The sequence below is a fragment of the Chanos chanos genome, chromosome 14, assembly GCF_902362185.1.
Source record: "Chanos chanos chromosome 14, fChaCha1.1, whole genome shotgun sequence".
Lineage (NCBI taxonomy): Eukaryota > Metazoa > Chordata > Actinopteri > Gonorynchiformes > Chanidae > Chanos > Chanos chanos.
The window spans coordinates 11,805,682-11,818,982 of NC_044508.1; the positions used below are offsets into that span (position 1 = coordinate 11,805,682).

At 40.8% G+C, this 13,301-nt stretch overlaps 1 protein-coding gene across 2 annotated transcripts in view; it reads right to left on the reverse strand.

Annotated features, from left to right (window-relative positions):
• Positions 1–13,301, reverse strand: part of farp2 (FERM, RhoGEF and pleckstrin domain protein 2) — a 40,284-nt gene that overhangs the window by 3,416 nt on the left and 23,567 nt on the right. The window contains exons 14-25 of one of the 2 annotated variants that reach the window (XM_030791322.1): positions 6,700–6,881; positions 6,295–6,384; positions 6,036–6,169; positions 5,560–5,641; positions 4,704–4,941; positions 4,339–4,469; positions 3,863–3,931; positions 3,654–3,743; positions 2,975–2,995; positions 2,328–2,410; positions 1,900–2,018; positions 1,284–1,447 (exon numbers count right to left, since the gene is read on the reverse strand). In XM_030791322.1, coding sequence (XP_030647182.1) covers positions 1,284–1,447; positions 1,900–2,018; positions 2,328–2,410; positions 2,975–2,995; positions 3,654–3,743; positions 3,863–3,931; positions 4,339–4,469; positions 4,704–4,941; positions 5,560–5,641; positions 6,036–6,169; positions 6,295–6,384; positions 6,700–6,881 — 1,403 coding nt within the window. The remainder of the gene's footprint in view (positions 1–1,283; positions 1,448–1,899; positions 2,019–2,327; positions 2,411–2,974; positions 2,996–3,653; positions 3,744–3,862; positions 3,932–4,338; positions 4,470–4,703; positions 4,942–5,559; positions 5,642–6,035; positions 6,170–6,294; positions 6,385–6,699; positions 6,882–13,301) is intronic. The other variant, XM_030791321.1, reaches the window with a different exon arrangement.

A 13,301-nucleotide genomic window follows, 5' to 3' on the forward strand; every position in this document is an offset into this window, starting at 1 on the left:
AGGCTACCGCTAAATCACACAAACACTAAGAACTGGACCTTGTGCTATTCATCAAAATGTAAGGGTGATCCAAAGTACAGGGACGAGCACATTTTGTGTGTTATTTGTAGGCGGTGGTTTCACCGTAAGTGCATAAGGTCAGCTGATCGTTTAGTCATTGCCAACTACCACAAATGTCTTGTGTGCTCAAACGTAATCAGTAGATGTGGCATTTTGGCTTGGAACACTTCCCAATACATACTATGTGGGTTGAGGGGACATAAGAAATTTGGTGATCACTGATCGCTGTTTTGGGACATTAAGCCTTATAATGGGAATCAATGGAGAGGAAAATGCTTAACGTGAGGTAAAAACCACACTTCTAGGATTTCGGTTTTGATTTTTTGACAGGAGGAAGTGTTTTGGACAAGAGATGTCCAAGAGAAATTTGGTGATCACTGATCGGCATTTTGGGAATTTAAACCCCGTTAAGCTTTTTCATGTTAAGCGTTTTAGAATAGCCTAGAAGTGGCTGAATTCATTGTGTGAGAAAAGGTTTAAATAAAAAGAAGCAGCAGTATTGCATAATTGAGCCATGTCGTGGGCTATGTATTTCTCTCTTTAGGGGAGTAGAATATTTGTTTCACAGTTTGATCATGATGTTTTTTAGATGGCTTGGTTAAGCAAAGTGCATCCAGACAAATGTATTATTAACAGCTTAGTTGTTTAAGAGAGGGAAAAGGATCGGATTGGTATCGGATTGGTACTGGTATCTGCAGATACTCAAGGTTGCAGTATCTGTATCGGACATGAAAAAGTGGTATCGAGCCATCCCTAGGTTAGGGTTAGGGTAAGGGGCTAGGGAATGCGTTCTGTCAATGAGTGTCCTCACAAAGTTAGAAGTACAAGTACGTGTGTGTGTGGCTTCTTGGTTCAGAGGGCACTACGTCAATGGCAGGGCTGTTTGTGTTGGGCGGGTGTTTGTGATTTTTAGGCTGGTAGGGACAATACCTCTCCAGCGAGACAGTTTGTGTGCATGTGTGTGCGCATTTCCTTGGCTTGTGGTCGCTTACCTCCACAGCTAGGCTGGTTTTGTGTGCACGGGTGTGCATATGTGGCTTTTTGATTTAAGTGTGGCTACCTTCTGGGCTAGGTTGTTTGTGTCTGGTACTTGGCATTGCCACCCTGCCTCCATAACTGGGCTGTTTGCGTGTGCATGTGTGTGTGTGTATATATATATATGTGTGTGTGTGCGTGTGTGTGTATGTGTGTGCACGTGTGGTTTCTAGTCTCGGGGGCGCTACCTCCACGGCTAGGCTGTGGTCAGACATAGACACGCTGGTGTTGCGGTGCCAGCACACATGCATGGTGGTGTTGGCACGGTGGTGTGTCTGTTTATCCAGAGAACAGCGAGAGGAGTTCAGATCATCCTCTGACTCCTGCTCCAGAGAAACCTCATCAGATGACCCTGCCACAGCCAAGGAACAGGAGGAGAAAAGGGTTGGGGATGACAAGGAGGGAAAGGAGAGGAGAGGAGAGGAGAGGAGAGGAGGAAGGGTAACAAGGGAAGGGTAACAAGGGAAGGGTAACAAGGGAAGGGAAGTAGGGAAAGGGTTAACTAGGTGTGGAGCTATGGGAGCACTTTACATTCATCACTACGATATTCCAAAGGAGAATATACTACCACTCATATACCCCGACCCACACACAATTCCACAATGAATCCCTTTAAAATGGATGAAACTTAACACAGAGTGACACAACCTAGACAGAAAATCCAACTAATCAGAGATATTACAGGGTGAACAGGTCCTGTGATGTACGGCTAACTGGCTTTAACCCATCTAACTTACTGTGACACAAGTCTAAACCCGTATAGGGAGAAATGAGTCATGTGACTGTATGTACAGGAGCTCTTACTGTTGGACCGGTCACATAGGCCAGGGTCAAGCAAAACATCAGACTTCTCCTGAGATTTCTTTGCCATGTCAATTGCCATATTCAGATCCTCAATCCATTTATTCATCTCCACTTTAGAGCTGAAAGAGAAAGAGAGAGAGAGAGAGAAAGAGAGCGAGAGAGAGAGAGAGCCAGAGAGATACTTATGACAAAAAGGTTAGGACAGTTAGACTACCCAGATAAGGATAGTGGCAGTTTTCAGCTTTTCTGTATGCCTGATATTCTTTATAAAGTCATCATAACTCAAGTAATTATTATTGAGATAGACATATCCATCTGTAAATGCACAAAAATCTACAGTGCTTAATATGGCATTCAGCTGAAGCGTTATGACACCTTTATGAGACTACTGCCTTCTAACAGCTCTAGTCAAAAGCTCCTCCTGTTACCTGGCAGCAACAACAATGGTCCTCTGAGCAGAATAGATGGTAAAGCAATGGGGCACCGACCACTCATTTTCACTCTCCTCCACCTGTGTGATCACACACACACACAGACAGACACACACACACACACACAGACAGACATACACACACACAGACAGACATACACACACACACACACAAAGTTATGAACGCTTACACTGTGCTTGGTCATTTCTGCAAGACACCGCGGTGCTGGAGAGAACAGGAGGGATAAGCATGAAAGAAAACAGGCCACAAGACGGCTCTGCCAAACACTGCTACAAGAATATCTATATTTGGAGCTTCTGACAACTTGGTCCTCACGACTATATTTGCCTCTTCACTATCTAGTGGGTTTCTAAGGAGGTGTGTGTGTGTGTGTGTGTGTGTGTGTGTGTGTGGTGTAGTGTGTGTGCGTGTGTGTGTGGTGTAGTGTGGTGTGTGTGGTGTAGTGTGTGTGCATGTGTGTGTGTAAGTTAATAGACTGTATAGGACTTTAGTGAGTATTGTTTGGGAACAGGACTTTTATATAAAGGAGTGAGTGTAAGGGCACGGGAGGGAGCAGTGGGTGCTGGAAACAGTGGCTGGCACTAGGTGGAGTATGGGCATCTGAATTTCGGAGTTATACTCACCGGTGCATCCAGCACAATAAGCTGCAGCCAGGAGTGAAGCAGAGACACGCAGGTTAGGAGGCCATGGGCCATCCAACTGCCAAACCAAGCCACCACTCAACCTACCCTACCCCACCCCCATCTCCAACCTCCAGACAACATATCCTGGACTTATGAAACCACCACACAAAGCTTTTACTGCCGACCAATAAAACTCTTCAAACTTAACCTCACACATGGCAAACTCTCCCACAAACTGTCAGAGGCCAATATACAAACACACTCAAAACTACTCAGATACTCTCTTTGTATGCTTTTCAAGTGAGTTTTAGCTTATCTTCCAGTGAACCTGTGGGCTTGTTTAGAGAAAATCTTTCATCAACTACATCTTTTAGGCAACGGTATTTACATTAGTGATGAGGCACAGCTGATTAGAGGCTAACCCCTGATGTTTCTCCTCCGAGCATAAAATCAGAGTTCAGCTCTCCACGTTAAAGTAATTAATGCAAAGTACCATCAAAGAGAACAACTATTCACTTACTGAACAACAAAAACAGTTCCAAGTAACAAACGGTTCAGTGCTGCTAGCTCTCTAGTACAGAGGACAAAACTCCTATTCACCTGATGCATGAGACAGATGAGAAAATGACAAGCGTATTGTCCGTGCGCCTAAGACAGAGAGAACGTCAACTGTACTCACAATCATGCCATGCAGAGGAAGCTGGCCATGGACTTTGAACTGGTTGGTTGCCGTTACACCTTTGCTTGTGTATAGCAGCATGTCTGAAAACTTAAGGGAATGGGAGAGGTGGTTTAGAAGAATATACAGTACGTGAGGAGATGTCATTCTGCTTGTGGTCTGGATGGATATAACATGCATTTGAATCTGGAATGAGATATATTACTCACCAGGAAAAACATCCTCTGCTGAAGGCCTTTCTTGGTCAGCTTGTACAAACAGCCCTCTCTGATGAACTCCTAACAACCAGAGAAAAACATTAAAACAGAGAGCCCTCAACATCAACTGCTACTACAAAGCATACCTAATCCATTTATCCCACTTTGACCCTCTTTACTTTTCAAGTATTTCTTGGCCTTATTATCCTAAACCAGTTATGCAGTTGCTTTTCTTCTTGTTTTTTTTTACTGAATTCTTTGAATAAAATGTACAAAAAGATGTATGCATCAAATGAGATGTGTAAATTAAATTAAAAGGACTGAAAACATAAGTTTCTAGGCTCAGATGAACAGATTTCAAATGTCAACCTCTCAAAGTGTTAACCACATCGTAAGGAGCAGTGTGCACAGATGCAGTGTTACAGTCATAATTACGTACATGTGTGTGTGTGTGTGTGTGTGTCTGTGTGTAGGGTGTGACGACTCACACGGCCAGACGCAGTGAGATTCTCGATGCCGATCAGATCTCTCTGGAGCTCAGTGAGCTTCTGGAAGTTCTCCAGCCTAATGAGACTGCTCTGGAGCTGGGCTGCAATCTCTGCCACTTCCTTCAGAGCCTCTGTGAGGACAGACACATACATGCATGATTTAAAAAAAAAAAAAAGTACTTCAAATTCAAATTTAAAATTGTTCAAATAGTAAATAACTACTATTTAATGACAAAGAAAACTATTTCACTGAAATTTGTTCACTCTAACATTGTTTCAGCAGAGCTTCAGCCAGGTTAACTGTGAACCTGTAAAGCAATGTCAAAGACCTCAAAACCCAGGCCCAAAATGTCAGTCTCACCCACCTTTGCAGTCATGGTAGTCGCGGTGGTCTGGAGCGTAGTGCTTGCACAGACGTTCCAAGATGAGCTTGTAGTGAACGAGTCTCTGGATGGGTTTCAGTAGAAATGTGTTGAGAGGCAAGTAACAGACCTTCTGCAACTCAAACTCCTTGTAGACCATCTCCAACTTTTTCAACCGCTTGGTGGCTTTCTCCAGCTCTGTCAGCACTTCATCATGCTTCTGTAGGTAGCTGGTGAACTCCTGAGCAGGTGCAAGCAGGTAAGGGACAGAGGAAGGTTTCTTATTACTTTCATTATGATTAATAATACCAGCAACAATCGCGATTAACACTATCATCTTTAAACGGCTTCACTTTTGTGAAAGGATGTACGTGGATGTGAAAGGGCAATTAAACCAGTCTTATTGTTTTTTCCTCCCTCGTACTGGCTTTATAAGACAGATTCACCATTTTTATCCACCTTCTCCATATTCTTTCCTATTCAATCCTAACCACAGGCTATGATGGTTGTGTCAACATAGCCAACGTATGGACAAAGTCTTGGTCAAATTGTTTCAGAGTTTAATTGCAAAATGACATATAATCACACGACTGGTTTGATGATTTCAGCATGAAATGCTTGTTCAGAGCTCGCCACAATTTTGTGCTATTATTACCAAACAAGAATGCCTTTGAAAGTTTGCCATTTGAAATGCACCCATTATTGCCACTGAAATGCACCATCTATGAATCCCACTAGGCTTTCATCTCTCTGTGTTGCTTTAATGTAAGATGAACATGGCAAACAGGTAAGCAAGGATGTAATAATTATTAATAACTGTCATAATTCAAACATATTAGTGTCTACGTTGACATCTCACCTTCAGGGCACACATATTCTTCAACATGATGTCCCCTATCCTCTGGCAGTCACCCTTTATGTGAGCATTAGAGCGCCCCTCCCTGGTAAAAAGAAAACAGGAAACAGAACAGATTGTTACAATGTCTACACATGCACCGTACCAACCTCACAAATGTAATCCCTGTATTTTGTCAATAAAAACTGACAAACACCAAATATCTGTTTTGCTAGAGGGCTATCATTCCATTTATGTGTCAAAGAGTACAATGTTGCGCTCTAGACTCAAACATGTTGCAGAGCTTGGATATATTGTCATCGTTCATCCTGGGTCACACTGCTGTAGGTTTTTGTTCTAAAACAACCTTACTAACATTCAGGGACACCTCAGGTCCTTGATTAGCCTAATCAGGTGTGGGTTCTAGTGTAATCACCCCACAGCCCCTCAGGGAGGAGAACTGTCTATTCCTATTGTGAAAGATGAAAAGAGACACTGACCAGAGAGCCAGACGCTGGTCAATCTCCTTGAGGAAGCCGCGGTGAAACTCATAAATGGGGTCAATATTAGAGAACAGAAGAGACATCAGCCCTTCAGGCATGGCGTTCTCCTTAATCACCGCGCTGCGAAACCACTGATGAAAAACATAGATACACACACGCAAACACACACACATCAATGTGATATAAAACAGTCCTTGTTTTGTGAGGCACACTGACGCATCATTTTAACATAAAACACACGCGCGCACACACTCACCACTGTGATGACCTCCAGGTCTTTCAGGTAGGTCCTCTCTGTAGTCAAAATCTCTTTGGCAATGAAGTAGGCTTTATCGGTGGGGTATCTCTGAGTAGGGAAAGACAAAGAGTAAATCAACACCAAGTGCAGTCTAAACCTCCAAACACAGACACTGTTATTCCAGATAACAGAGGAATTCATCAGATGCTCATCTAAAACACCCTCACGCATAACACGCAAGGCTAGCCTCCACTACAGTAAGACTTTAATGAAACCAACTCCCTCAACAATATAATCTATGCTAACTTCCAACCCTGCACTGGATGAGCTCAACGTGCATTTAGTTGAGCTGTTCATAGTCATTAGCCAAGACTCCGTTATGGCTCAGCTTTTGACTGGCATGACCGAGGCGGAGCGGTGTACCTTCCTCCTGCCCTCGTCATCCTCCTCTAGCCTGCCAGTGCCCACCTCACTCAGGATGGGGCTCTGCAGGGGAGAGGGGGCCTGGCCAGGCAGGCTGAGCGTCGACATCTGGAAGGAAGGAGACAAGCAGAGAGGACTCTTGGAGGTGAAAGGTGAGAGCTGAGGGCTATCCACCGCAGAGCCTGAGGGACATGAGAGAGAGAGAGTGAGAGAGAAAAAGAAGGAGTTAGAAAGAGAGGAATTAAGACTGAGAGAAGCAGCAGACTAAGGGAAAGGATTTAGGGGTTCTTCCTGTCAAACGTACGGATTGTAAACACACACATATCACACTGGATATATAAATGAAATCAAAATAGGTATGTATAAACTGGAGCGGCTAACCAGTGATGATAATAAAAAGTGGTTGGAATATAAATAAAATAACACATCTCAGAACAGGGGATTAACAGGTTATCAAAATGACAAAGGTCTGGAAATGACTACCATTCTCTCACGGATTCATGGCAGACTCCAAAGCCCTTTTATAACTTCAAGAAATACTTCTGTGAAGTTATTTTTATCAGTTATCATATGGAGAACAATTTCTCACAAACCAGAGCAAAAATCAGACGCCAGAAAAATCATAGCCAGAACTGAAACAGATACTGTCTGAGGTGGGTGTGTCCATTGTTTTGATTTGAATCTCACTGGACAGTCAAATTTAGTCTCTGTCCAATAGGCTGAGAGGACAGCCCTCTCCATATTTTGACAGAGATCAGCCGTTAAACGCTCAGCATTTTTCCATGCTCTCACACAAGCTTTCTCTCACTGAAAAGAACGAGAGGGTGAGGCAGCTTAGCAGGGTGTTCAACATATTGAGAACTGCTGTTTGCTGAACTGTCTGTGTCCACAAGGGAGGTGAGAGATTTATATGTAGATTTCAGTACTGTAGAATGATTGGAGTGTAGTCTGGGTGACTGATTAGCTTTTTAAAGGGAAAAAAAAACTACTTCCTCTTTCTGACTGGATTGACAAGAAAGCCACGTGAAATAAAGAGTATTGTCTCTGAGAGGCGCTACATACCCACAATATTCACTCACACACCAAATACACAGGCGGACACATACACACAGACAAAGTGTGATAAGACACAACAGCTGTTCCACTACTGAAATAACAACAACGAAAGTACACCAAAATAAATAAAAAGCCAATGAAAACAGTCCAAAGTAAAAAAAGAAATAAGTAAAAATTTAGAAAAAAAGAAAGAAAGCAAGAAAAAAAAGAGAACGAAGAGAGAAAAGGTGACTCCACAACCCGGAAATGATTCTGAGAAGAGGGTTACTGGGAATGCAGTCAGCCTGGCCGGCCGGCAAGCGGAGGTTTACAGTATAACTGCACTGTCCCCCTGGGAATAACAAGGGGGGGGGGGGGGTGGGGATGAGGGAGTGGGTAGAGCGGAGTGACTTGGCCGACAGCCAATACAAACAGAGAACTAACGCTGAGTTTGAAACGAGGCTATGGAATGTAGCAGTGGAGGTGAATCCCCTCCCCGAAACTATCCTGGCTCAGTCTGCCCCCTATTACCTCTAGATGAGAGGAGAGGTCATGAGTGTTAAACTGAGTGCAGGTTTAAAAAAAAAAAAGAAAAAAAAAAGAAAAAGAAAGAAAAGAAAATCAGGAGCTGAAACGAACATGTTCAGTGAGCCGTTTTGGCCACTTCAACATACAAAGCGAAGGTTTGCAGACCACGAGCTACAAACAGTGCCAAAGTTCTGAGTTACAACTTTTATCAGGACTACATAAGCACGAAGTGGACACGCCTCTATTTCATCACTCAAAAGAAAAAGGGAGTAAACAAAATGGGTTACAAAGAAGTCTGGGCTGCCGAGTGCATCCAGAAACATGTGTCGCACTCAATAAACCACTGTACGAGAACAGACAGCTTTCCGAAACGTATTCATGCTGACATATCGAGAAACAGATCAAACCATTTGAAGTTAATTGTTGTGTACCAGAAACTGGACCACCAGAGGCTAAATTAGAGAATAATGATATGAATGTTTAGATTTGTGAACTTGGCTCCTCAGTACCCATTTCTCTGGCTGCTCACTCATTGCAGATGCAGAGTTCAGTGCACAGTGAATTTCAATGCTTCAATGTTTCTCAAGCACTCCTCTGCTTCACCGTTTGTCCTCAATCTCTCTATCACCTCTGCTAGCCTGCTCTTACAGACTGTGGAGTATCTACTGATTTAAAGATTAAGATTTAGTGATAAACAGCAATCACTGAGCGGTGATGACAAAACATTTTAATATCTAGACTAGTCTTTATTTTTTGTGGTATTAAATTCAGTATTCTGAATGATAATCTTGTGAGATGGATTCATTAGTAAAGAAGTACAAATTCCTTGTGTTGGGAAAAAAAAGACAAGATTCCATGATCTTAGCTCTGACACAGCAAAGCATGTTGCATGGGTTATTAACAAAAAGAAGTTCTTCACTCACTAGAGCAAAGCAATCTTATTAATGATGCAATTAAGACTAAAACTACGCAATGTTAGTTGGCTGTTGGTATGGAGTTAAAGAAAAAGATTTCATACAGTTAAACTCTTAACCCTTAAACTCTAAAATTGAAACAGTATTCTTGCTTTTTCTCCTGATAAATGATTTTATCACAACTACAAAGAATGTTTAGTCTGAAATTCCAGGTACCCAAAAGTGATTATTTTATTTTAAAAGAAGAAAACACATACACATACACATAAGTACACTTTGATTTCACATTAGTATTCATACAATAAGTGATTTGCATTGCATTAATTTAGATATAAGAGCTAGCTAAGTGGTCTCAACAAAATATCTTTTAAACCAACCAAACAAAAACCAGGGCGGTTTGGATTTGGAGAGTCAGAATCAAAGCAAGGCTGATCTTGAACCAGGCTGATACACAATTTGTCTCTTTTGGACGGGTCACCAAAACAGACATCCAGGTTTTCGCTGTAAAAGAGTAATTTCTATTGCATTCACAGAAACTGACTTAAAATGAGGGATAAATTACCAACATCCAATATACATGAGTATGTCTAGGTGTCCATGGTAGTTAGTGATGGTTTTCATACGACTGGATGATTAAACTCACTTGGATGGAGAGATGCTATGCAGCAGAAAACACAATTTGACTTGAGAACGTCTGGTAATGTGTGTAAACTAGAATTAATTTGTTGCTAAGAAACTTTTTTTTTTTTTAAATTTAAAACAAACTATCAACTAAACAAATTAAAACTTTGTCTAAATAGTCCCTAGCTTATCTCTTTTATTCGGAAGAAACTGAATTAGTGAATATTTACAAAGTGTTTTGATTAAATCCCTAAATATGTCCTCAACATGAACAAAGACCTTTTCTGTTTTAGACTCACAACTAATGCAATTTAGCAGTTACTTTTAATATGCAATAAAAATATTCAGAGTATTTTCTTCTAAGCAAGAGAGATAATGCAGTACAGTACAAAACCCAATTACTTTACTGCATGCTAATTATTTAAGACAATTACTGAAATGCCTTTAATTCATATTTGAAAAGTTCTTAAGAATGAAACATAGAAACACTGATTTTTGTCATTCCGGTCCCGCACAGTTAAGATCCCCTTGCTTTGATCCTAACACTCACAGGACACTGTGTGAAACTCATTTGTTACATGAGAAAGTGCTGCGTGATGAATGTGCCTTTGTAAATTGAAGAAATTGATGCCAGTCCACAAATATTTTTGAAAGAAGTTTTCGGAAAAATCTAACTGTCTGAAGTGAGGGCTGCAGATCACTGCCAAGGCTCATAACACAGTAAGTGAATCTACTAATGAACTATACTGAATGCATTGTATATATTACACACATGACTTCAAATGAGCAAGTGAAGTGTGGCCCAGGGAAACTCAACACTCAAGCCTACAAACATGGGCATGTGAACATGTTTCCTGAAAAACTCGTAACCATTCTCTTAAACGGTCCCTCTTCGGGTTCAAAAAGTTCAGGCCTCAAACAGGTTTCCTCAAGTTATCATAAAAAAAAAAAAAAACTTCATTCAAGCGATACTATGTGGAAGCTCGAGCTAATACCACGTTGACACAAAATCAAGCGAAAAGACAGGAGAGAGGGAGGAGCTCTGAAGTCCATGGGGCTTTGGACTGCTATGAGGTGATTGTGGGGGGGGGGGGAGACCTGACAGACAGACAAAGAGAACCTAACTCTGAATTTCTGAATGGAGTTGCCGGGTTTCATCTTGCCATCTACCAGTGATTTCAACCCAGACATCCTGACCTGGCAGGCTAAGAGACTGCAGTCGGCTTACGCCACGGCCTGGTACATCTAACTCGCCCACCCTCGCTTGTGAGAATAGAGAGAGGCTCTGATGGAATACGTTAAGACTGAAGGGGCATGTTCCAAGTTTAAAAAGGCCACGTTTTTGCCTGTTCACAAAATGACAATGAGAAGGGGTTCATCTACGTTCCGAAATCCCACAAAATCTTGGACCTGCTTCCTTCCTAGCTTGTACCATTCCCCAAAATGGTTTTCTTTACTTTCACTCCTGAACAGTAAGGGGTGTCAGGTTTAAGATAAAATAAAATTTAAAAAATGTATATATATATTTATATATATATAAAGCCATACCTTAAAGTCTATATTGGATATTTACCCATAACCAAGTGCAGAAATCTCAGCTAGTTTACAGGAAGAGAAAACTTACATATGAAATAAAATAATTAAAGAAAATCAAATGATAAATAAGTGGTAACAAGTGCTACAACTGCCAAAACCATTATGAAAATAACAAATGAGTTCCGTGCCAAGATTCCTGGGCGAAAGCAGTCTACTTTTTTGACAGGCTTTTTGACAAGAGACAGCCAGGGGAAATGACATCACCATGGTAGTGAAACACTGCCGATAATGCACCTTCTTGTGGTTAAGAACTCTGGAACTCAATGTTCCATATTATGCGTTTCATGGCACAAAATCAACATTCCAAACACCAGACCCCAAAAACAGAGGGGACGAGAAGCATTCATGCGGTCTGGATGTCATACAAAAGCATCACTGAAAAGAGTTAGTGTGACTTACTAAGTGCCATCTAACACTTAGAGTCAATCTAACGGACACGCTCATGAATGCTTCATATAGGGCTGTACAAAAAGGCTAAATACCACAATCTGAAGGGACATGACCCTCAATGCAGTTAACTGAGGCTAAAGCTTCAGTCATTAAGTGCTTATGGAAAGTGCTTCAAAAGCTGCTAGGTGCTACTCAATAATCAACGGGAGTAAGAAAATCTGAAAATAAGACATAAAAATGAACCTTTGACTTTGATTAACTCTACCTGGATAAATCTATACCACACAAGTACTCTGCAGGAAAGCCACAATGCATTAAGTAGTGGCTAAGTAAAGAATACCATATGATTCAAAAACGATAAAGAATATATACTGAAGAGGCTGTCAAAGTCTCAGACAAGCTTAATTTGATTCAAGAAACCTTTGCAACAGTTTGCACTATCACAGTATGAAACCACATTCCAACATTCTTAACTGACCGATTTCTACAAGTTGCAATAGGAATTCAAACCTCCGTTCTGCATATGCTGTATCTCCATATACAACACAAAGGCCTTTAAATTTGCTGGAAAATATTTAAATTTTTTCTTACATTCACGTTGTTAGCAGTGGTATGCTGTGTACATTCTTAAATTCCTAGAGACAATTAACACAAACTAAAGCTATGTTAAACTCCTAATTGAACCAACATAAGCATCATGGATTTGGACTACAGGTTGAATATAGTATGGCACACCAAGAGGGGTAAAGGTTAACAGATAAGGCCACTAACCATCAGGGGCCACCCTGTAGCAAAAGCACAATGAGGCTCAAAGAAATTTTGACTTGGGCTCTTTCAGCAATGATTAACTACAAGTAGCACCTGCCAGCATCATTTCTTCGCTTATTCAAGATAAAAAGCCCTGAGTTGAGTGGTATAAAAACAGGTATAAAAATTATTCATTGCAAGTATGTAAAACAAAAATGTGATATTAATAGAGGTTTTTTGGTATATGTGTATACACATAATGTTGACAATATTGAAACACATTTCAGAATTTTTTTTTGTTTTGTAAATGGGTGAAATGTCAAATTAAAGGCTTATGCATTGTAAACATACAAAACATTTGTTATTTTCTGAACAACTCTAGAAATGGTATTTTGTAGTATTTTTGCCAAACTGTTTGCCATTATATTCCAAAAATAAATAAAAGAAAAATCAAGTAATTTAAACTCTACTCAACAATCATTAGGTCAAAGCTTGAAATACATTTAAGAAGACTGGTGTTGCTTTAAAACACCATCCAAATTGGCACTTAATATATGCATAAATAATGCAATTTCTATTTCACAACATTGATAGAGTACATCCTGGAAAACCTCAAGACATTATCCTGAACAATTAACCAATAGTTTCCTTCAAATGTCCTACAACGACCTTAGCTTTCCAAAATGTGAGACATTTACAAGAGGCACTGGAGATCTACCTTGAAAGCCGAATACAAACGAAGAGTAAAAGTGATGACATAAGACAAAACAA